The 21704-nt window shown below is 67.4% G+C and overlaps 2 protein-coding genes across 3 annotated transcripts; one reads left to right on the forward strand and one right to left on the reverse strand.

The window, feature by feature from the left end:
* Nucleotides 1-1234: 1234 nt before the first annotated feature.
* Nucleotides 1235-11697, forward strand: FCHO1 (FCH and mu domain containing endocytic adaptor 1). Of its 2 annotated transcripts, none has more exons than XM_072919408.1 (29): nt 1235-1354; nt 2274-2330; nt 2918-2995; nt 3616-3707; nt 3810-3884; nt 3960-4101; nt 4198-4350; nt 4841-4945; nt 5204-5302; nt 5387-5483; nt 5649-5693; nt 5770-5842; nt 6098-6119; nt 6199-6253; nt 6409-6587; nt 6659-6683; nt 6947-7009; nt 7091-7133; nt 7236-7327; nt 7405-8001; nt 8325-8443; nt 8958-9063; nt 9139-9250; nt 9413-9475; nt 9820-9952; nt 10048-10247; nt 10713-10777; nt 10865-11029; nt 11426-11697. In XM_072919408.1, exons 3-29 carry the CDS (start codon nt 2969-2971, stop codon nt 11446-11448), a joined length of 2970 nt encoding a protein of 989 aa, XP_072775509.1. In that variant the 5' UTR covers nt 1235-1354; nt 2274-2330; nt 2918-2968; the 3' UTR covers nt 11449-11697. The 2 variants fall into 2 exon arrangements, with proteins under 2 accessions (XP_072775509.1, XP_072775508.1); XM_072919407.1 differs by having other exon boundaries at nt 1236-1354; nt 9320-9475.
* On the reverse strand, nt 11648-21170 carry JAK3 (Janus kinase 3). The gene is made up of 24 exons (XM_072919406.1): nt 20883-21170; nt 20332-20602; nt 19644-19767; nt 19435-19546; nt 18978-19123; nt 18521-18803; nt 18323-18448; nt 18091-18248; nt 17793-17904; nt 17520-17706; nt 16985-17109; nt 16772-16906; nt 16606-16690; nt 16387-16514; nt 15684-15822; nt 15069-15220; nt 14598-14748; nt 14391-14530; nt 14008-14197; nt 13362-13486; nt 12934-13106; nt 12539-12656; nt 12291-12401; nt 11648-12213 (listed from the first exon to the last, which is right to left on the reverse strand). The coding sequence occupies exons 2-24, from the start codon at nt 20534-20536 to the stop codon at nt 12097-12099; spliced, it is 3342 nt and encodes a 1113-aa protein (XP_072775507.1). The 5' UTR covers nt 20537-20602; nt 20883-21170; the 3' UTR covers nt 11648-12096.
* Nucleotides 21171-21704: the final 534 nt, after the last annotated feature.

Below are 21704 nucleotides of genomic sequence, written 5' to 3' on the forward strand. Positions count from 1 at the left end.
TTCAAAAGCCTCTCAAAGCCCCCCATACCCACCCCCAAATTCCCCTTCCTACCCCCCCCCCCGCCAATCCCAAACGTCCCCTTCCCCAAAAATCTCCTCCTTGCCAGGCCCTTTGCTCCAGCGGGGGTATTTTGGGGAGGGGGCTCAGGGGGGGTCCAGTGCCCTGGAGCCCAGCTGTGACCCCCGGGATCGGGGCTGTCCTCGGGGCTGTCCCTGTCCCCCCAGCCCCCCCCGGGCCCCCCGACTCTGTTGTTTCCCAGTGCTCTGACTGGTCCCAGTGGCTTTGGGTTGTGGGGAGGGGTCCCAGCAGGGGCTTCTCCACCAGTGTCCCCCTTTGGTGGCTGCCGGGACCCGCGGAGGTGACAGCGCCAGCAGGGGCCTGACCCTGGCTGAGCCGTGCGTGGAGCTGGGGAGGGGTCTCCAGCCCACAGCCTCCGAGCCCACCGGCGCTCCGCGGTGCCACCGGCTGGGCCTGGCGGTCGTACCTGCCAGGTGTCGCCGGGACAAAAGGCAGCGTAACCGAAACCGCCGCGTGACGTCCCCGCCGTGCCAGCTCCGGTGGCACCCGCGGGGCCGCCGCGTCCCCCCCGTCTCGGTGGGACGTTCGGTGCATTCCCGGCGGGAATACGGGAATGTCGCCCCCACCGGGAATGTCCCCCGCCCCCCGCCCGGTCCCTACCCGCGGGGGCGCCTCCGTGCCCGCTCCGACAGCTGCGCCGGTGACAGCCGGAGCCGGGCCATGAGCTCAGCGGGGTGCGAGGCACCGGCTGGCACCGGCGGCGGAGGGGGCGGGGGGACAGCCGGGGACCGCGGGTGCGGTGACAACCGGCGGGGTCGTGGCGGGGGGGAGCCGCCGCACCGGGAGCAGCACCGCGAGCTCGGGGACCGGAGCGCGTGCGGCGGCGGCAGTCCCGGGAGGGGGGTGACAGCCTGGGGGGGGGTGACAACGGGGGAAGGGCGGCGGCAGCTCCGGTCCCGGCAGCTCCGGTACCTGCGGCTCCGGATGCGCATTTTCCCCCGCGCCGCTCCCGCCGCGCTTTTCGGGGCGGCGGCCGCTTTAAAAATGCAAATCTGCCCCCTCCCCGCGCGCGGCGCGGCAGCGTCTTGACCAATGGGAGGCGGCAGCCTCTGGCTGCGGTCACCGCTGCCGGGCGCGCTGACCAATGGCGACGCGGTTTGGCGGGAGGGGGCGTGGCCAGCGCCGCCCCCGGCGCGGTCCCGGCGCGGTCCCGGCGCGGTCCCGGCGCGGTCCCGGCGCGGTCCCGGCGCGGTCCCGGCGCGGTCCCGGCGCGGTCCCGGCGCGGTCCCGGGGCGGCGGCGGCGGCGGAGCGGGGCGGGGGCGGCGGCCCCGCAGGTGAGTCCCGCGTCCTGCCCGGAGCGGGCACCGAGCCCCGGCCCCGCACAGGGGGTCCCGTCCTGGAGTGCCCCCGCCGCGCAGCAGCCCTGGCCCCGCCGTTCCCGCGCGGGTTCTCCCCGCCGCCCCCGCAGCATCGCCCTCGCCGGTGTGCAGAGGCGCAGCCCCGTGCCCCCCACCCCCCCCGCCACGATCCCCCCTGCGCTGTACACCGCGCCCCGCTGCACCGCACCGTCCTGGAGCCCACCGTTAATAACGCCCCGGTGCACCGTGCAGCCCCCGCTGGCCACGAGCCCGCTCCCGGTGCTGCGGGAGGCCCCCCCGCCGCCTCCCCCCGCTGCAGGTGCAGGGCTCGGTTCAGCGCTTTTCCTCCTTTTTTATTTTCCGGGGTGCACGCCCCGACTCCCCGCCGTGCCTCCCGTTCCCGGGGGGTTTTGGGACGAGCAGCCCCCCCCCCCCCCACCCCGATCTTCCCCCGCCTTCCCAAACCGGGCCCCCCACTCCGGTCCCCCCGCATCCTCCGGGGGTCCCCGGCGCCCCGCACTGACGGTCACGGCCCCGGGTGGCCCGAACCGCCCGGTTTTGGGGAGCGGGGGTCCTGGGGTGGCCCTGCCGCAGTCCCCCCACCCCGCACCCGCCGTCCCTCTCGGGGACTCGGTGGCCGCGGCCACCAGCGGGGACTTTGGCCGGCGGCGCGTTCGTGGCGTTCGCGGCCGCCCGGGACCGGCGGGGCTGTGGGGTTCAGCCGCCCCCCGCCCCGGCCCCTCCCGGTTTTTTCGCCCCCCGTTTGTCGGGGGGGCCGCGCTGAGCCCGCCCCGCCCGTGACACAGGTGGCGGAGGGACCGGGCAGCGGCGGGGGCTCGGGGCGGGTTTTGGGGGGCCTGCAGCGTTCCCTTACCCCCCCATTTTACCTCTCCAGACCCCCGGCACGTCGAGGATGCTCGGGGGGCCACCGCGAACCCCCAAACGGCCCAGGGTGAGTCGGGGGTGGCCTCCCCCGGTGGCACCAACCAGGCGCGAATTTTTGGGGTTTCCTGTTTTTCTCCGGTGCATGATGGGGAGCGGGTTCGGGGGGGCACATCTGGGGTGGGGGGCGCATCTGGGGTTGGGGGCACATCTAGGGGCCACCACACTGAGTGCTGGGGGGCTGCTCTGCTCGGGGACCCCCATCTCGGCAAATCTGGGGAGTGGGGGGGTGGGGACACTTGGGTCCTTTCTCCGGTGGGACGGGGGTTCCCGGGGGGTGCGGGGTTGTCGTGGGGCAGTTTTTGGGGGGCCCGGGGCATGGGCAGGGCCGGGTGTGGGAGCAGCCACCGCCGCACGCAGCAGCCGCTCATTTATTATTTATCTGCGTATCTGGTGTCGGGCCCAGCGCCGCCCCGGTGCCCCCCCCCGGTGCTCTCCCCGGTGCCCCGGGGTGCCGCACACCTTGGGGAGGGGTCTCTGGCGGAGGACCCCTGCGGTTTCCATGGCCACGGGGATGCGTTTTCCTGGGAAAACCGATAAAACCGGGTGAGTGCGACCCCGCGAAGCCCCCCAGTAAGGCCCCGGTGTCCCCCCCAGGCTGCCGGGAGTTGAGCTGCGGGATCCCCGCGCCGCTGCCCCCCCTCCAAGATGTCCTATTTCACCGAGCACTTCTGGGTAAGTCGGGACCCCCGCCCTTGGGTGCCCCCCGCCCTTGGGTGCTCCCCACCCCTCTGTGGGTGCTCCCTACCCTCAGAGACCCGCCCCGCCCTTGGGGGAGGTGAATTTTCAAGGCCCCATGCCTTCGTTAATGCTGTTGATTAATTAATTGGGGGGGTGGACAGTGTGGTGGGGGTGGTCTGGGAGTCTCCCAGCTGTGGTGACATCGCTGTCCCCCCTCCCGGGGACCCCCAGCCCGGAGGGGGGACAGGGGAAGTCGCGTGGCCGGTGCTTCCTGCTTCATCCGGCGGCTGCCACCACCTTCCTCTTCCTCCTGCCTCAGTTTCCCCTGGGGATTCACCTGCACACCCAGCGCGGCTGGGGGAGGGGGGGGTCTGAGATGAAGCCACTTTGTGGGTGAGGGGACAGCACCCAAAATAACCCCAGGGGTTTTTGGGGTTCAGCCCAGCCCGTCCTGGGGAGCACCTGGGGCAGGTTCTGGGTGGGGGTGGGGTGCTCAGCACCCCAGTTTGGGGGGTTTGGGCCACTCCAGATGCTGATCCCGGTGCTCCTGGGGAAAAGGGGTTGTGGGGGTCCCTTGGGATTTGGGGTCTGAGGTGGGGAGGCTCCCCTGGCAGGGTGAGAAGAACCACGGCTTCGACGTCCTCTACCACAACATGAAGCACGGGCAGATCTCCACCAAGGAGCTCGCCGACTTTGTCCGGGAGAGGTACGTGGGGCTGGGGACGGCCTGGGGGCTCCCCAAACCCCTGGGGGGGGGTCCCCAAAATCCCAGCTCCATCCCAAATCCCCCTCCCCACCATCCTTCCAGGGCTGCCATTGAGGAGAACTACGCCAAGGCCATGGTGAAGCTGTCGAAGATGGCCACAAACGGGACCCAGCTGGGGTACGGGGGGGTCTGGGACACCTTGAGGTGGCTTCGGGGACCCCGGGTGACCCTTGTGGTGGTCCCCCCGGGCAGGACCTTCGCGCCTCTGTGGGAGGTTTTCCGCATCTCCTCGGACAAGCTGGCCCTGTGCCACCTGGAGCTGATGAAGAAGCTGCACGACCTCATCAAGGAGATCTCGCGCTACGGCGAGGAGCAAGGCCGGGTGCACAAGAAGGTACCGCTGTCCCCTCCCAGCCCCGTGCCCTCCCGGCCCTGTCCCCTCGCTGGTGTGCCCGGGTGGCCCGGCCCACGCCGCTGTGCCTCCTGGCAGTCCAAGGAGGAGGTGTCAGGGACACTGGAGGCCGTGCAGCTCCTGCACGGCGTGGCCCAGCTGCTGCCCAAGTCCAAGGAGAGCTACCACAGCAAGTGCCAGGAGTACGAGCGGCTGCGCAAGGAAGGCACCAGCCAGAAGGAGATCGACAAGGTGGCACCCCCAGCATCCCTGTGCCCACCCCCCCGCTCTGTGGTCCCTGTGTCCCCCTAGGTGCTCCTTGTCACCTGTTGGGGGTTCCTGTCCCTTCCTTGGTGGTCCTTGTCCCCTCGTGGTGGTTCGTGTTCCTCCTCCCTGCGGTCCATGTCACCCCCCTCAGTGGTCCCTGTCCCTTCCCTCGTGATTCTTGACCCCTCCCTCCATAGTCCTGTTGTCCCACAGTGATCCCTGTCCCCTCCCTCATGGTCCCTGTCCTCCTCATCGATGGCCCCTGGCCCATCCCAGCTGTCCCCTGTCCTCCCTGGCTGTCCCCTGTCACCTCCATGAGGATCCTTGTCCATGCTGTCCCCTGGCTGTCCTCTGTCCCCTCCATGACAATCCCTGTCCTGTCCCCACTGTCCCTGGCTGTCCCCTGTCCCATTCCTGACGATCCCTGTCCTGTCCCCACTGTCGCCGGCTGTCCCCGTGCCTGACGGTGGCGCAGGCGGAGCTGAAGTCGCGGAAGGCGGGCGAGGCACTGCGGAGGGCGGTGGACAAATACAACGCTGCCCGTGCCGACTTCGAGCAGCGCATGCTGGACTCGGCCATGGTGGGCATGGCGAGAGGGGTGGGCACTGCTGGGAACCGGGAAAGGGATGGGCAGTGGTGGGAGTTGGGAAAGGGATGGGCACTGGTGGGATTCGAGAAGAGATGGGATCCCTGGGCACATCCCACCCATTCCAACCTCCTTCCACACCCACCTGGGGACATCCCACCCATCCCACCCATCCCAACCCCCTTCCCTGCCCACCTGCCGATCCCTGGGGATGTCTCCCTCATTCCTGACCCCCGTTTTTCCCCGCCCCAGCGCTTCCAGGAGGTGGAAGAAGCCCACCTGCGGCACATGAAGGGGCTCATCGGCTCCTACTCCCACTCCGTGGAGGACACCCACGTCCAGATCGGCCAGGTGAGTCGCCAGGTGCGTGACCTCCTACCCGTTCCCATTTTCCCTCGTTATTCCATTGCCGCTTCCCCTTTTTTTTCCCCCCAGGTCCACGAGGAGTTCAAGCAGAACGTGGAGAACATCAGCACGGAGATGCTGCTCCGGAGGTTTGCCGAGAGCAAGGGCACGGGGAGAGAGCGGCCAGGTGAGGCTGGGGGGTCCCACCTGGACGGGGACGGATCCCTGATCCCAGCCGATCCCATCTGATCCCGGGTTGATCACGGCTGATCCCGAGTTCATCCCAGCTCATCCTGGGTTGGTCCCGGGCTGATCCTGGCTGATCCCGGGCTGATCCTGCTCTCCGTGGCAGGAGCGCTGGATTTCGACGAGTACCGGCTGGCTCCACCGCAGGAAGGCAAGTACGTCTGCATCCAGCTGGGAATGCCGGGGGCTGCAGCGGCTCTTCCTCACCCCGCTCCCGCTTTCCCCAGGACCCAAGAGGAGCCGGAGCAAAGCGTTCCGGATCCCAGGCTTGAGCCGTAAAGAGCGAGAGCGTGACGCTGTGTAAGGGCCTCAATCCCGGCATTCCTGCATCCCAGCATTCCTGTATCCCTGCATTGTTTCATCCCTGCATTCCTGCATCCCTGAATCCCTACATCCCTGCATCCTGCATTCCCACATCCCTGAATACTCACATCCCTGCATCCTGAATTCTCACATCCCTGAATTCTCACATCCCTGCATCCTGCATTCCCACATCCCTGCATTCCTACACCCTTCCCCTTCCACCCCCTGACTCTCCCTGTCATTCATTCCCAGGGAATCTCCGGATAACGACCTGGTGAGTGTCCCAGTGCCCCGTCCCAGTGCTGCCATTCCCGAACTGGGAGCACTGAGAATGTCAGGGCGTGTCCCTGCAGGGCTGCCCGGAGGTGGACGAGGACGGATTCACCGTGCGCCCGGACATCGTTCGCAGTATCCTTGGCATGGAGCGGGAAAACCAGGAATTTTGGGGGGATCCAAGGGGAATTCCAGACGAGAATTCTGGGGGATCCAAGGGGAATTCCAGCCAGGGATTTTGGTGGATCCAAGGGGAATTCCAACTGGGAATTGCCTTGACGGGGGCTCAGGTGAGGTGGAGAACCCCGGGTGTTCCTCCAGCGACTCTGACTACGACGAGGACGAGCCGCGCAAGTTTTACGTCCACATCAAACCGGTGCAGCCGCGGGAGGCATCCGGCAGTGCCGAGGCCGCCATGGAGCAGCTCAAGGCCACCGTGGGAAATCTCATCCTGGCCCCCGGCGTCGGGGTGAGCCTGGGGGGCCGCGGGGACCCCCGGAGTTCCTGGGGTCACCTCACCCCTGTCCCCTTCTCTTGCAGGGCACCGTCAGGAGGCAGGCGTCCCGTAAGTGGCACCGTGGGCATGTGGTGGCCTGGGGAGGTGGTGCCAAGGCTGAGAGCCACTGCTCGGGGACATCACACCCTTCCTGACCCCCTTCCTTGGGGACAATGCCACCCTTCCTTAAACCAAATCCTTGGGGACAATGCCACCTTTCCGGAGCCCCATTCCCTGTCTGCTTGCTGACCCCTGGGGACACCCCACCCTTCCCGAGCCACCCCAGAGTCCCCCACGGCTCTGTGTCCCCTCATGGTGACATCCCTCGGCAGGACACACGGCGCCCCTCACCCCGGCCTGCAGTGACACTGACCCCGAGGGGACACTGGCGGCAGGTGAGACTGGGCTGGGGGTCCTGAGGATTTTGGGGGGGCCTGGGTGGGGAGGGTACACTGCAGTGTCCCCTCTCCTTGCAGGTGACAGCAGAGGGAGGGGTCTCCCGGCAGCACAGGTGAACAGGTAGGGGACAGGGAGGGATTGGAGTGCCATGGGGTGGCCACCCCCAATCTCTGGGGGGTCCCTGGCGGGCTCTGAGCCCCCCCAACTCCATCCCTGTCCCAGCGAACCCGGGAAGCCCCCCCAGGACACGCCGCCCTCGGCCGTGCTCTTCGGGCCGCCCCTGGAGTCTGCGTTCGAGGCAGAGGAATTCCCGGGTGAGGATTTGGGGGGCTCGGGACGGGAACCCCCCGGCGGGGAGGGGGTCCACACTCTGACCGGGGCTGTCCCGCAGCCCCCCGCCCCTACGTCCTCACCTCGTCCTCGTCGCCCTTCTCCTCCTCGTCCCCGGAGAACGTGGAGGACTCGGGGCTGGACTCGCCCTCGCATCCCGCGCCCGGTCCCTCCCCGGACTCCCGGCCCTGGACCCCGCAACCGGGCACACCGCAGAGCCCCGGCCCCAAACCGGAGCCGCCGCTGCCGCCCCCCGCCAGCACCGCCTGGACCCTCCGGCCCCGCAGCCCCTCGGGCCGCCTCCCCGAGCCCCCCAACTTCGCCGTTTTCAGCGGCCCTGGCGCCGAGGGGCTCTGGGGGGACGCGGGGGCCGCGCCCCGGGGTCGCGGCCACTGCCTCAGCGGCGCCGCCCCACCAGAAGCGCCCTCGCCGGACCCCTTTGGGGACCCCCCGGCATGGGGCAGACCCCGCAGCCCCGGCGGCGAGCAGCCCCCCCTGACGCGTCCTTCCTCCAACTCGGCCTCCTCCTCGTCCTCCTCGCCGGCACCCCCGAGCCGGGGGGAGTCCTGCAGCCCCTCGCCCTGGGCTTGCCAAGGGCCGGGGACCAGGCGGAGCGAGGGGGGCCCGGCCGGGACCCCCCCGCTGCAGTCGGAGCCGGGTGAGTGGTGGGGGAGCGGCCCCCCGTTACCCCTAAATCTGAGTGTCCGTGAGCCCCAACTCTGCCCCCATTATCCTCAACCCTGCACCCCCATGGCCTCTACATCTGCCCCCTGTGACCCCAAACTGTGTCCCCCCATTGCCCTGGACTGTGCCCCCCGTGACCCCAAACTCTGCCCCCCAGTTAGTTCCTGGATCCCGGGGAGGGGGATTCGTGGATCCCGGGGGGATGGTCCTGGATGCCGGGGATGTTCCAGGATCCCGGGGCGCAGGGGGTCTTGCCGTGTCGGGGCTCTCCCCTCACCCCCTATTCGTGCCCCCCAGATTCTGTGCCCCCCTGGCCCAGCGCTGCCCCCCGGGACGTTCCTCTGGTGGCCCCCCCACGCCGCTCCCGCACCAAGCGGCCGCCGGCCGGGCCGGCCGCGGGCAGCAACAGCGACCTGGTGCGGGGCTGGGCCGGGGGGCGCGGAGACCCCGGGAGGGGCGGGCAGACACGCCCCGGCTTCCCAGTGCTGCCAGTATGGGAATTGCAGCACTGGGAAGGGGGGAGATTCCCTGGGGAAGGAGAAGGGGGGAGGTGAGAGGGGGTGGGGATACAGAAATTCAGGGATGGAAGGATGTGGGAATTTGGGGTGCGGGGGTGTTGGAATTCGGGGGTGCGGGAATTCAGGACTGTGGGAATTTGGGGGCTGTGGGAATTTGGGGGCTGTGGGAATTTGGGGCTGTGGGAATTTGGGGGGTGTGGGAATTCGGGAATGCAGGAATTCAGGGGCGCAGGGTGCAGGGATATAGAGTTTGGGAGTTCAGGCATTGGGGCTGCAGGATTTGGGAATTCGGGGATAGAGGATGCGGGCATGCCAGGGGTGCGGGATTTTGGGAATGCAGGGGTACGCGGGGATGCAGGGATGTGGAATTCGGGGTGCAGACACCCACCCCCACCCCACCTTGCCCCGGTAGTCACGCTCGCTGAGCCCCTCGCCCTCCTGGAGCTGCGGCCCCTCGCACTCGGCGCCCGCCAGCCTGGGCGAGCGTGGCTTCTTCTCAGTGGCCCCGCCAGCGCTCGGTGCGTGCCGGGAGGATTCTGGGGGGGTGGGCTGGGGGTCCCAGCCTTGCGCTGACCCCTCTGCCCCCTCCCCAGGGCTGTCGCGGGGTCCCAGCCCCGTGGTGCTGGGTTCGCAGGACGCGCTGCCCGTGGCCACCGCCTTCACCGAGTACGTCCACGCTTATTTCAAGGGGCGCGACGCTGACAGGTACGGGGGTCCCGGGGGTCTCCGTGTGCTTCCCGAGGCGTGCCCTGAGCCCCGGCGTGTCCCCGGCAGCTGCCTGGTGAAGGTGACCGGGGAGCTGACCATGTCCTTCCCCGCCGGCATCGTTCGCGTGTTCGGTGGCCCCGCGGCGCCGCCCGTGCTCAGCTTCCGCCTGCTCAACGCCGGAGCCATCGAACAGTTCCTGCCCAACGCCGAGCTGCTCTACAGGTGCGGGTTTTGGGGCACAGAAGGGGCACAGGGAGCTTGGGAGGTGATAGATGCAGGGATGGGGGCGGGTTTTGGGATACAGGGGGTGCCTGGGGGATACAGGGGGATTGGGAGGTGATGGGGCAGGGATGAGGGTGGGTTTTGGGGGTTCCAGGGGTCTGAGTGACCTGGAGATGCAGGGATGGGGAGCTGGGTATTGGGATTTTGGGATTTTCGGGGGTCTGGGCATGCTGGGAATGCAGCGATGGGGAGCTGAGCTTTGGGGATCCCTGCGCTCTTGGTACCGGGGTGCCGGGTTCTGGGGGTACCCAGACCCTTCAACCCCTCTACCCCCACACCCCCAGCGACCCCTCCCAGAGCGACCCTAGCACCAAGGACTTCTGGCTGAACATGGCAGCGCTGACCGGGCACCTGCAGAAACAGGCGGAGCAGAGCCCGGCCGCCTCCTACTACAACGTGGCTCTGCTCAAGTACCAGGTGAGCCCTGCTGGGCCCCCGCCCTGGGCATGGGAAGGGCTCGGTGCCCCCCTAAACCCCCTCGATGTGCCCCCCTAAACCCCCTCGATGCGCAGTTCTCGCGGCTGGGCCCCGGCTCAGCGCCGCTGCGGCTCTGCGTGCGCTGGGACTGCGCGCCCGGGGCCACGCGTGTCAGCGTGGAGTACGGCTACAACGCGGCCGCCCTGGCACTGCCCGTGCCGCTCAGCAACGTGCACGTCCTGCTGCCCGTGGAGGAGCCCCTGAGCAACCTGCGGCTGCAGCCCGCGGCCAGCTGGTAACGGGAGCAGGAGCGGGGCAGGGAATGGGAACGGGAACGGGAACGGGAACGGGAACGGGAACGGGAACGGGAACGGGAACGGGAATGGGGACAGGAACGGGAGCCGGGACAGGAACGGAGGGGTCTGGGGTCCTGAATGGGGTGGGCAATGAGGGGTCTGGGGTCCAGAGGCTGAACGGGATGGGGGAGGAGGGGTCTGGGACCCCAAACCTTCACAGGGTTCATGACGCAGGGGTGGGAACCCCAAACTCCCCCAGGGTGGGGGGACGCAGGACTGGGGGTCCCGAACTTCCCCGAGATGGAGACCACAGCAGTGGGGTCCTGAATCTTCTCCCCAGGGTGGGAGAAGGAGACCCTGGACTGGGAAATGGGGACCCGGATGGGGTAAGGGAAGCAGGGATGTGTGGCACGGGCTGGATTTTGGGGGTGTGGGGGCTTGAGGACACCCCCTCTTCCCGGCAGGAACTTGGAGGAGAAGCGGCTACTCTGGAAGCTGCTGGACGTCCCCGGCGCCCCGGGGCAGGGAGGTGAGGCCGGGCCCGCCCTGCTCGGGGCTCACGGGGTAGGGGGCTCCGCTTTGCGACCCCCCCCCACCCCCTGCGCTGTCCCCGCAGGCTGTGGGCGGCTCTCGGCCAGCTGGGAGCCGCTGGGGGGTCCCAGTAAGCCCAGTCCCGTGGCCGCCCAGTTCAGCAGCGAGGGCAGCACCTTGTCGGGAGTGGAGGTGGAGCTGGCGGGCGCCGGGTACCGCATGTCGCTGGTCAAGAAGAGGTTTGCCACAGGTACGGCCGTGGGGGGAGACGGGGACGGGGTTAGGGGGTCCCTTCCCCACAGCCTTGGGGGGTGAGGGGTGCTCTCCCCGTCCCCTGGGTCCTGGGGGAGCAGGGGGTTACTTCCCTGGGGTGCTCAGGGTCCCTTCCCTTGGGCAACCCCTTCTCTTTGGGGTTCATGGGGTCTCTTTCCTGCTCCTTGGGGTGCACTTGGTCCCTTCCCTGGGGTATTTAGGGTCCTTTTCCTCCTCTTTGGGGTGGTCAGGGTCCCTTCCCTGGGGTATTTAGGGTCCTTTTCCTGCTGTTTGGGGTGCCCGAGGTCACCCTTTTCGGCGCTGGCACTGAGCTCTGGCCACTGGGCAGTGCCGTGCCGTGCCTCCCTCCTCTGTGCCCCCCTTTCCTCCGCAGGGATTTACCTGGCGGGGTCCTGAGCTGCTCCCGGACCCCCACGGGCCCCCCCCGGGCTTCTCCCGCGGTTGTGTGAATTGGAAACACTGGATGGAGGCGGCCTGGGGAGGGGGCACCGCCTCCTCCTCCTCCTCCTCCTTTTCCTCATCCTCCTCCTCCTTCCCCGCATCGCCTCCTGCTCCCCCCCGCCGCCCTCCCCTGTGCTGTGAAGGGAGCAGGAGCTGCTCTTTTATTAAACACTTTATTTTCTAATAAATTCGCCCCCCCGCCGGCTCCTGCCTCCCTCCTGCCGCGGCGCCAATCCCATATCGCCATAGTCTCACATTCCCATATTCCCATAAATCCCATATTGCTGTAAATCCCAGAAATCCCATGTTCCCATAAATCTCACATGCCCACATTCCCATAAATCCCATATTCCCATAAATCCCACATTCCCACATTCCCATAAATCCCATATTCCCACAAATCCCATATTCCCATAAATCCCATATTCCCACATTCCCATATTCCCATATTCCCATCCCAATTCTGCCATGGAGGTGGGGAGGGCAAGGAAAAGAGCGTGGAAAAGCTGAAGAGAGGGGGAGGCTGTGTCCCCCCAGAGTGCCCCCTCAAAGCACCGGGAAGCATCACCATGGATCGGGGTCCCGATGGGATTCTGGGCGGGGCTACCCTCGAGTTTTGCTCCGCCCATCCCGCAGCGCCTCGATTTTGGGGGACAGTTCCCCAAAAGTGGGTCTGGCGCCGGGGGCGAAGGCCCAGCAGCTCAACATCAGCGTGTACACCTGGGGGGGACAAGGGACATCAGGGGAGGAAGGGCACCCCGGGGAGCCCCCCGGCAGCCCCGGGGCAGCGGTGTCACCTCCGAGGGACAGCCGGTGGGAGCCGGGAGCCGCCGGTTGTCCTTGAGGAGCTCCAGCAGGTGGCAAATGATCTGCGCCGGCCTCGCGGTGCCCATCATCCGCAGGAATTCCTGCGGGCACGGGGCGCTCCCGTGAGCTCCGGGAGCTCCGGGACATCCGGGAAACCCGGGACATCCGCGAGCACCGGGAGGGCCGAGCGGGGCTCGTCCCAGAAGGAACGACCCCTCCTTTTCAGGGAAAACGTCACCTCCGAGGGGCTCCTGCTCTTGGAGCTGTAGGTGAAGAGCTCGTAGAGGAGCACCCCGAAGCTCCAGGCGTCGGAGGCGCAGGAGAAGATGTTGTCAGCCAGGGATTCCGGAGCGTACCTGCCGGGAAAAATGGGTTCTGGGCTCTGGGAAAAGGGGATCCTGAGCCCCAGGAAGAGCAGATTCCGAGCTCCGGGAAAAGGTGATCCTGAGCCCTGGGAAAAGTGGATTCTGAGCTCCGGGAAAAGGTGATCCTGAGCTCCAGGAAAAGCGGATCCTGGACCCGGGAAAAGGTGATCCTGAGCTCCAGGAAAAGCGGATCCTGGACCCCGGGAAAAGCAGATCCTGAGCCCCCAATGCCGCTGGAATTCCAGCCCTCCCCGTCTGCCCCCCTCACCAGAAAACAGGGCTCTGGCCGGGCTCCCGCACCACGTAGTAATCCTTGTCCTGCGGGAGCAGCTTGGCCAGCCCGAAGTCGCCGATCTTGACGTGGCTGTCGCTCTCCACCAGGATGTTCCTGCTCGCCAGGTCCCGGTGCACGCAGCGCTGCGCCCCCAGGTATTCCATGCCCTGCCGGGAGGCGGCTGCTCAAGGGGAGCGGGGACACGGCAGCGTCCCCAGGGCTGGGCAAACCCCGGGTGAGTCCCTGGGGGCTCATCCCGGCTGGACGTTGGGTGACCCAGGGCATTGCTCCGGCCAGGACAGAGCCGCTGGCAGGGACAGGACACAGGGCTGACCACCACCCGTGGGTGAACCTTGGCATCGCTCCAGCCCCATCCCGGGACAGCAGCACCCCCATTTTCCCCGTGCCCGCCCCGACCCCACCTTGCAGATCTGCCAGGCGTAGAGGAGCAGCGTGCCGTGCTCCAGGCGGGGCTGGTTCTTCTGCAGGAAATCCCGCAGGCAGCCGTTGGGCAGGAACTCCATCACCAGCCGCAGCCCGCGCATCCCTGCGGCCAAAGACAGCACCGCCGTGGCTGGAGCCGGCATCGGGGATCCGCTCCCTGCCCCATTCCTGCCCCATTCCCTGCCCGCTCCCTGCCCCTTTCCTTACCCCATTCCTGCCCCATTCCCTGTCCACTCCCTGCCCCATTCCCTGTCCACTCTCTGCCCCATTCCCTGCCTGCTCCCTGCCCCTTTCCTGCCCCTTTCCTTGCCCCATTCCCTGTCCGCTCCCTGCCTCATTCCCTGTCCACTCCCTGCCCCTTTCTTTGCTCCATTCTTGCTTCATTCCCAGTGTTCCCTTCCCTAATCCCAACCCTGCCCCCTGCCCCATTCCCAGCCCCATTCCTGCCCCATTCCCAGTGTTCCCAGCCCCATTCCTGCCCCATTCCCTGTGTTCCCAGCCCCATTCCCAGCCCCTTTCCTGCCCCATTCCCAGTGTTCCCAGCCCCATTCCTGCCCCATTCCCAGTGCTCCCAGCCCCTTTCCCAGTGTTCCCAGCCCCATTTCTTCCCCATTCCCAGCTCACCACGGCTGTAGCAAACACCCCGGTACCGGACGATGAAGTCGTGCTGCAACGAGTGCAGGATTTGGATCTCCCGCTCAAAATCCCGAATTTCCTTGGCCGAATCCTGCTGCAGCTTCTTCACCGCCACCAGTTCGCCCGTGCTGTCCCCCAGGGGGTCGTAGCGGCACAGCTCCACGCTCCCGAAATTCCCCTGGGTGCAGGGAACTGGATGTTGGGGTGCCCCCACATTCCCAGCACCTCATCCTTCCCAAAATGCCCCAGCACAGAGGGGGATGCTCAGGAATTGCTTCTTAGCACAGCTGGGATGTCCCACACCCCAAATCCGGGAAGGGAGGAGCAGCTACGTTGAGTTTTTGGGTTCAGGGTCTCTCCTGTGCCCCCACCTTGCCCAGCAGCGAGATGTACTTGAGGTGTCGCTCCTGGAAGTGCTCGGGATCCTGGCTCATGGCGAGGGAATCGTGTCCCCAGAAGCCGTCCCGGAGCGTCACATCCACGGGGGACAGGTCCGAGAGCAGCTCGTAGTCTGTGGGAGCGGGGGGTGAGGCTGCTGTTGGGTCCCCCCGTGCCCCCCAGCCCGTCCCGGCGCCCACCAGAGGTGATGAGGCTGTTGAGGTCGCGGATGAGGGCGCGGAAGCAGGGCCGGCGCTGGGGCTCGTACTCCATGCACTGGGCCACCAGCACGGCCAGCTCCGGCCACTTGGGAGCCGGGAGCTGCTGGCATCCCTGGTAGAATTCCAGCTTCTGCAGGAGAGGGGGATCAGGGGGTGTGGGACCCCCAAATGGCTCTGAGCTGGGGGAGGGTGCAGCGGGATGGGGCAGGAGAGGTGGGATGGGAATATGGGATTGATGGGATGGGATTTATGGGATGGAATTGGGCAAGGAAGAAGGGCTGGGATGTAGCGGGAAGGGACAGGAGGGTTGGGGAAGGAAAGTCTGGATACAGTGGGATGGGAGGGAGGGTTGGGATCAAGTGGGATGGGACAAGAGGGGCAGGAGGGGCAGGAGGCAGCAGGATGGGGCAGGAGGATAGGGATCTAGCGGGATGCTGGGATCAGCCTCACCCTCTGGGGCTCCAGCAGGCTCAGGGGCATGTTCCCCCCACTGAAGATCTCCCAGAGGGTGGCTCCGAAGCCCCACTTGTCGGCCGGCAGCGCCAGGCTCCCGGGGTTGCTGACACACTCGGGGGCCACCCATGGGATCCTCTGCACCAGCACTGTGGGGTGCCCGGTCCCACTCAGCACCCACGGGGGGGCCCAGCACCCCCAGAACCCCCCGGACCCCCCCACTCACTGTCCTGGGCCGGGAGAGTGACGCTGAGCCCAGGGTGATTGAGTTTGGTGAAGGGGATTCAGAACCCACAGCCAGGACCCCAAACCCATTTGCCAGGACCCCAAACCCAGAGCTGGGATCCAGAGCCCACAGCCAGGACCCCAAACCCATTGCCAGGACCCCAAACCCAGAGCTGGGATCCAGAGCCCACAGCCAGGACCCAAAACCCATTGCCAGGACCCCAAACCCAGAGCTGGGATCCAGAGGCCATAGCCAGGACCCCAGACCCAGAGCTGGGATCCAGATCCCACAGCCAGGATTCCCCATGGAGGATGAACACAGGACCCCCAGGCAAAGCCAGAAGCCCAAGCCCAGCACCCCAGGCCCCCCCGGGACCCCTCACTCACTGTCCCGGGCCAGGACGGTGACGCTGACCCCGGGGTCGTTGAGTTTGATGAAGGGGGGGCTCCCCCTGGCTGTGTCCCCCTCCCGCGCCAGCAGGACCTTCTTAGCAGAGACATTCCCGTGCGGGATCTTCTTGTCCTCCTGGACGGGGGGAGAGGGGTCGGGACCCCCAGGGTGGTCCCATGCACTGGGGTGGGCTGGGGGAGCATTGGGGATGGGAGGGGGCTGTGGGGGCTGCGGGATGGGGATCCAGGGGATCCAAGGGGTGTGGATGTGTGGGAGATGTGGGATGTGGAATGGATCCATGGGATTTGTGGGATATGGATATTTGGGATCTGTGGGGTGTGTGGGATCCACAGGAGATGGACACATGGGATCTGTGGGATCCACAGGAGATGGACACATGGGATCTGTGGGATATGGATGTGTGGGATCCACAGGACACGGATATTTGGGATCCACGGGAAATGGATATTTGGATCCACGGGAAATGGATATTTGGGACCCACGGGACACAGACACATGGGATCCATTGCTGTGGCTTCCTGGGAGCCGTGCATGCACTGGGGCTGTGGGGCAGGCATGCACAGCTGCTGCAGGCTCCGGGCACAGGGGACAGGGACTGTGGAGATCCATGGGACGGGGACACATGAAAGCCACGGAACGTGGACAGCTGGGAGCCGCAGGACACCGGCGTAGGCTCACCAGGTAGTTGAGGGCATAGGCCAACTGCTTGGCCACCGTCAGCTTCCAGCCAGTGGTCACCATGCCCCGGTTCTTGCGCAGGTACAGGTCCAGGGGCCCATGCCGGACGTACTCCTGCACCATCACACCTGGGGGCCGCCCGGGGGCTCAGGGGGTGCCCACGCTGGGCTCAGTGGTGCCCAGGCGGCCACTGTGGCCACCACCCCGCCGGACACTCACTGTCCTTTCCGAGGCTGACGCCGTGTAGCAGCACCAGGTGTTTGCACGAGAGCTGGCTCATGGTGCTGGCGGCCTCCAGGAAGGACTGGGACAGGGACAGATGGCTCAGGGCGGGCCTTAGGCCCCCCTAGATGACATCGTGGAGGTGGCAGTGCCACCCCCTCACCTCCAGGCAGTTGCGGTGGCTGCTGTCCATGACCTTGAGCACCACCGGGGTCTGGCGGGGTCCGTCCTCCTCGTCCTGTTCCCTTTTGACGCCTTTGTAGATCTGGGTGAAGGAGCCCTGGCCCAGGCTCTCACCCTGGAGGACAAGGGGACATTGCCAGGGGGTCCGTGTCCCCCCATGCCACCCTCCCTGTGGCCCTGCCCTGCCCCGTACCCGTGTCAGGCTCTGGGGGTCGATCTTGTGGAACATCATCTGCTGGAGGCTGCGGCGCTGGGGGGCAGGAGGGGAGCCAGGGGGACAGGGGACCCCGCTCCGAACAATCAGCAGGTTGGACTTCTCTGGGGGGCCAGACGGGGCATGAGGGGGGGCTTGGGCAGGGGACCCCCACCCGATGACCCCACACAGCCGCCCGGTGATGTCACAGCCCTCTCGGTGACATCACATCTGCTCCATGACGTCACAAACACTCTGCGGTGTCACAGCCATTCTATGACCTCATAGCCCCATCTGTGACATCACAGCCATTCTGTGATGTCACAGCAGCCCTGTGACCTCACAGCCTGATCTATGATGTCACAGCAGCCCTGTGATCTCACAGCCCATTCTGTGACCTCACAGCCCATTCTGTGACATCACAGCAGCCCTGTGACCCCACAGCCCATTCTGTGACATCACAGCAGCCCTGTGACCTCACAGCTTGCTCTGTGACCTTACACCCTGCTCTGCCGTGCCCCCCCCCCGGTGTCACCTTTGGGCCGGGGGGGACAGGCAACCTCCAGTCGCATTGGTGCCCCCTCGGCCTGCAGCCCCCGGTGCCCGTAGGTGCCCAGCAGCTCCCGCAGGCTGCAGAACCGCCGCGCCACCCCCGACAGCCACAGGTGCCCATCCTCGTCCCGCCGGATCCGGCACCGCTTGTAATCCCGGCCGGAGCGGGTCTGGGAGGGGGAAGCACCGGGATCAGCACCCCCTGACACCCCCCGGGACCCCCCGGCACCCCCTGCCCGCCCTCCGGGGGTCTCACCTGGACGCACACAGTCAGCAGGTAACTGTCAAAGTCCTGGGGGCTGCGGCGCAGCAGGAACAGCCCCGGGGCACCCCCGGCCGCCTCCAGCTTGTTCACCGCGAACTCGGCGCTGCCAAGGGCGGGGATGGCCGTGGTGCCCCTCGGGGACATTGCGGACACCCCCTGTGCCCGTCTCTGTGCCCACCCCTGTGCCCACCCCCTGTGCCCACCCTTCCCCAAACCCAGCAGGTCCCCGTGGGGACCCGCCCGTGCCGTCCCTCGCACTCGGGGGTGCCCAGCGGACCCCGGTGCCCACCTGATGGGCCCGTGGCACTGGTTCTCCAGGTCCTCCAGCAGCCGCGGAGGTGCCACCTCCCTGCAGAAGTAGTGCTGGGCATCCGCCGTCAGCCGGTAGTAGCCATCGAGCAGAGCCACGAAGGAACGAGCCTCCCGCAGCGTGGCGAACTCCACCTCCTGAGCCATCCTCGGTGTCACCCCCTTGTCCCCTGCCGCCCCCCCGGAGCTCCCCAAACCCTTCCCGAGCTCACCAGCACCCGGTTGTCCGCCTTGGTGACGGTGACGAGCCGGTTCTCCACGGGGCCGCCGTCTCGGCTCGCCGCCTGCTTGATGCTGATGTCGGCGATGTCGGGGAAGTCGCAGAAGTGCTGGCGGCTCTGCGAGGGGACAGCGAGAGTGACGCGGCCGTCCCGCAGCGCCCCGCAGCGCGCCCCGCCGCCCCGGAGCACCTCGGAGCCGCCGCAGCTCCAGGTCACGCCGCCGTCGCCGGACACGTGGATGGCGATGGGCGCGGCGGAACCGGGGGAGCGCACGTGGAAAATCTCCTCGCTGCGCCGGCGCTGGAGCCGCTCCAGGTCCAGCAGGTACTTCAGCTTCAGCTGCGGCCCGTCCGTGTGGCAGCCCCCCAGGCGCCGCAGGGATTTGCCGAAGCGGCGGCGGAGGCGCTTGCGGGTCACGAAGTTGTGCTGCTGGATCTGCGAGCGCAGCGGCGCCGGCAGGCACGACTTGTAGCTAGGGGGAGCGGAGAGGCGTGTCCCCGGGGCTACCGGGCTGTCCCCGGGAGTGCCGGGCTGTCCCGGGGCTACCGGGCTGTCCCCGGGGCTACCGGGATGTCCCTGGGGGTGCCGGGCTGACCCCATGGGTGTTCCCCTGTCCCCAGGAGTGTCCCCCTGTCCCCTGTCTCACCTGACGTGGCTGCAGACCTGCGCGGGGCTCTGCCGCTGCTCCTTGGCGATGCGCAGCATGTCCAGCACGGCCAGGCTCAGGCACTGCTCTTGCGTGGGCAGGCTCAGCCCCACGGCCACGCGGCCCCCAATGAAATCGCTGCGGGACTGGAAGGGCCACGAGGCTCGGGGGGGCTCTCCCGTCTCCCGAGACCCCCCCCCCAGCTGTGCTCGTGTCACCTTCGTGTCCCAGAGCCCCCGGGAGTCACATCCTGCCCAGGCTCTGCCTCCCTGTCCCTGTGGCGTCTCCCCCCTGGGGCACAGTGACCCCATCCCGGCAACCTGGGCAACCACCGTGGGGTGTCCACGAGCAGCTCCAGGTGAGCCACCGAAGAGGATCCACATGCCCAGGCACCGGTGGGTGCAGGAGGAGGAGGAGGAGGAGGAGGAGGAGGAGGAGCCAGGCTGGCAGCGCTCACCTGGGCGAACAGGTAATCAATGACGGGGTAGTCCAGGACGGGGCTGGCCCGGCCGTTCAGCAGCTGGAAGCGGTGGGACTGTCCCAGTCCACACCAGTTGGGGAAGAAGAACCTGATGGGGACAGCGGAGAGGCCTCAGGGCTGCGCCCCCCAGAGAGCACGACCCCAGGAGCTGTCAGGGAAGGGCGGGAGACGCGATGGGGCTGCACCTGATCCTGTACACCACGACCTGGCTGTGGGACTCGTCCACGGTGAAGACGTGGTTTGGGGGGAACCAGCAGCTCAGGTCCTCGGTGGCCAGGGCGAAGAGCGGGTGGCACACAGGCAGCACGCCTGGGCACCGACAACAGGGCTGGGACCCAAGCCCATGGACAGGGCTCGGGGCTCAGACCCCACATCCACAGCCACGATCCCCCGTCAAGGATGTGCACGGGACCCTGAGCCCATCGCCGGGATCCTGAGCTCACAACTGCAACCCAAGCCCACAGCCAGGACCCAAACCCCACAGCTGGGATTCAGGAGCCCACTTTGATGTAAGTACAGGACCCTGAGCCCAGAACCAGCACCCCAAACCCACTGTCAGGGCCCCAAACCCAGAGCTGGGACCCCAAGCTCACAGCCAGGACCAGAACCCCAGTGCTGGGATCCAGAGCCCACAGACAGAATTCCCTGATGAGGGTGAGCACAGAACCCCATACCCACAGCCAGGACCCCGTACCCACACCCAGGACCCCATACCCACAAACAGAACCCCGTACCCACACCCGGACCCCATTCCCACACCCGGACCCCATTCCCACATCCCGGACCCCATTCCCACATCCCGGACCCCATTCCCACATCCCGGACCCCACAGGCGGCAGGCAGGTGCCCCGAGCCGCCCGGCCCGGCGCTCACCGCAGGCTTTGGCAGCGCGCACGCAGAGCTCCTCGGCCGTGTACTCGCCGAAGGTGAAGCTGAGCGTGCCCGCGGCGCTGCCCGGGGCCCGGCGCGGGGCCGGTGCCCGGTGGTACAGGAACACCTGCAGGGTGCCGCTCTCGGCCGATGAGAGGCTGCAGGACCGGCCCCCGATCAGCGGCGTCTCCTCGCCCAGCGGGGCCATGGCGGGCGCTGCAAGGAGAGGGGGGCCCGCAGTGACCCCCACTCTCAGCCCTGCGATAAGCCCCTCCTGGGAAGGATGGAGGGGAAACTGAGGCACGCGGTTGGATATTTCCCCCCACCCCACCACCAGCCTGTCCCACCCTTCTGGCCGCTCCTCCTCCGCCTCAGGGCTCCCGGTGAGAGCAGGGAGGACCCGGCTCCATCCCGGCTCCATCCCGGCTCCATCCCCGGCTCCATCCCGTTCCATCCCGGCTCGATCCCGGTACCATCCCCGTTCGATTCCTGCTCCATCCCGGCTCCATCCCGCTCCATCCCGGTCTGGCCGCACACCGGAGCCCCCCCGGTACCTCTGCCGTGCCAGGGCCTCGCTGCGGGCCTGGGGAAGAGGTCCCGGTCGGGCTGCGCTGCCAGTTCGGGGTTCTGGGGGTGCGTAGGTAGCTGTGAGCGAAGGAGAGATAAAAAAATCCCCGGGCGACTTCCTTCCTGCCCGGGGCGTCCGGGCCGTGCGGTTTCCTGGCAGGGCAGGGGGGACAGAACGCGACACCCCAGGGCACAGCCAGTGGGCACCCCGGAGAACCCCTCTGGGCGCCCCCGGGGACCTCTGTGCACCCCGGGGACCTCTCTTGACACCCCGGGGACCCTTCTGGGCACCCCCGGGAACCCCTCTGGGCACCCCCCGGTGCTGGCGCCGTGGGTACCACAGGGACAGGGGATGTTCTGCCAGGCCACCTCAGCCAGAGTGCTGCCAGCCCCCCTGCCCCCCGTTGTTGCCACCCCCAGAGCCCCTTCTGGCCCCGGTCCTGCCCAGGTGCCACCGCGGGGCTGGGTGTGTGCCAGCCCCGGGCCCGTGTGCCGTGGCACGTCCCTGCCCGGCGGATGTAGCCCAAACTCGTTGTTTTTTCCCCTGGAGCTGCTCCAGCCTCATTCGGCGAGGAGGACAAGGGGTCCTGCCCTGCCTTTTCCCCTCCCGGGGACAGGCGGTGAGGACAGTGCCAGCACCAGGGCTGGAGGCAGGGACAGGGACCCTCGTGTGCCCGGTGGGGAGGCCTCAGAGTGAGCCTGGGAGGGGACGGAGATCTCGAGCTGATGGATCAGAGGGGATGGGGTCTTCGTGGTGACACCTGGGAGGGGACAATGCCTCCGTGGTAATCACCTGGAGGGGACAGTGA

The sequence above is a fragment of the Taeniopygia guttata genome, chromosome 28, assembly GCF_048771995.1.
Source record: "Taeniopygia guttata chromosome 28, bTaeGut7.mat, whole genome shotgun sequence".
Taxonomy (NCBI): Eukaryota; Metazoa; Chordata; class Aves; order Passeriformes; family Estrildidae; genus Taeniopygia; species Taeniopygia guttata.

What these genes read in the sequence shown, in the direction of transcription:
- FCHO1 (XM_072919407.1), top strand. Translation starts at nt 2,969, where the DNA reads ATGTCCTATTTCACCGAGCACTTCTGG. An exon ending in ACAAACGGGACCCAGCTGGG is followed by an intron (nt 3,885 to 3,959) that starts GTACGGGGGGGT and finishes CCCCCCGGGCAG; the next exon opens with GACCTTCGCGCCTCTGTGGG. An exon ending in AGTGGCCCCGCCAGCGCTCG is followed by an intron (nt 9,064 to 9,138) that starts GTGCGTGCCGGG and finishes CCCCCTCCCCAG; the next exon opens with GGCTGTCGCGGGGTCCCAGC.
- JAK3 (XM_072919406.1), bottom strand. Translation starts at nt 20,536, where the DNA reads ATGGCCCCGCTGGGCGAGGAGACGCCGCTGATCGGGGGCCGGTCCTGC. An exon ending in CAGGTCTGCAGCCACGTCAG is followed by an intron (nt 18,804 to 18,977) that starts GTGAGACAGGGG and finishes CGCTCCCCCTAG; the next exon opens with CTACAAGTCGTGCCTGCCGG. An exon ending in CCACCGGCTGTCCCTCGGAG is followed by an intron (nt 12,214 to 12,290) that starts GTGACACCGCTG and finishes TGTCCCCCCCAG; the next exon opens with GTGTACACGCTGATGTTGAG.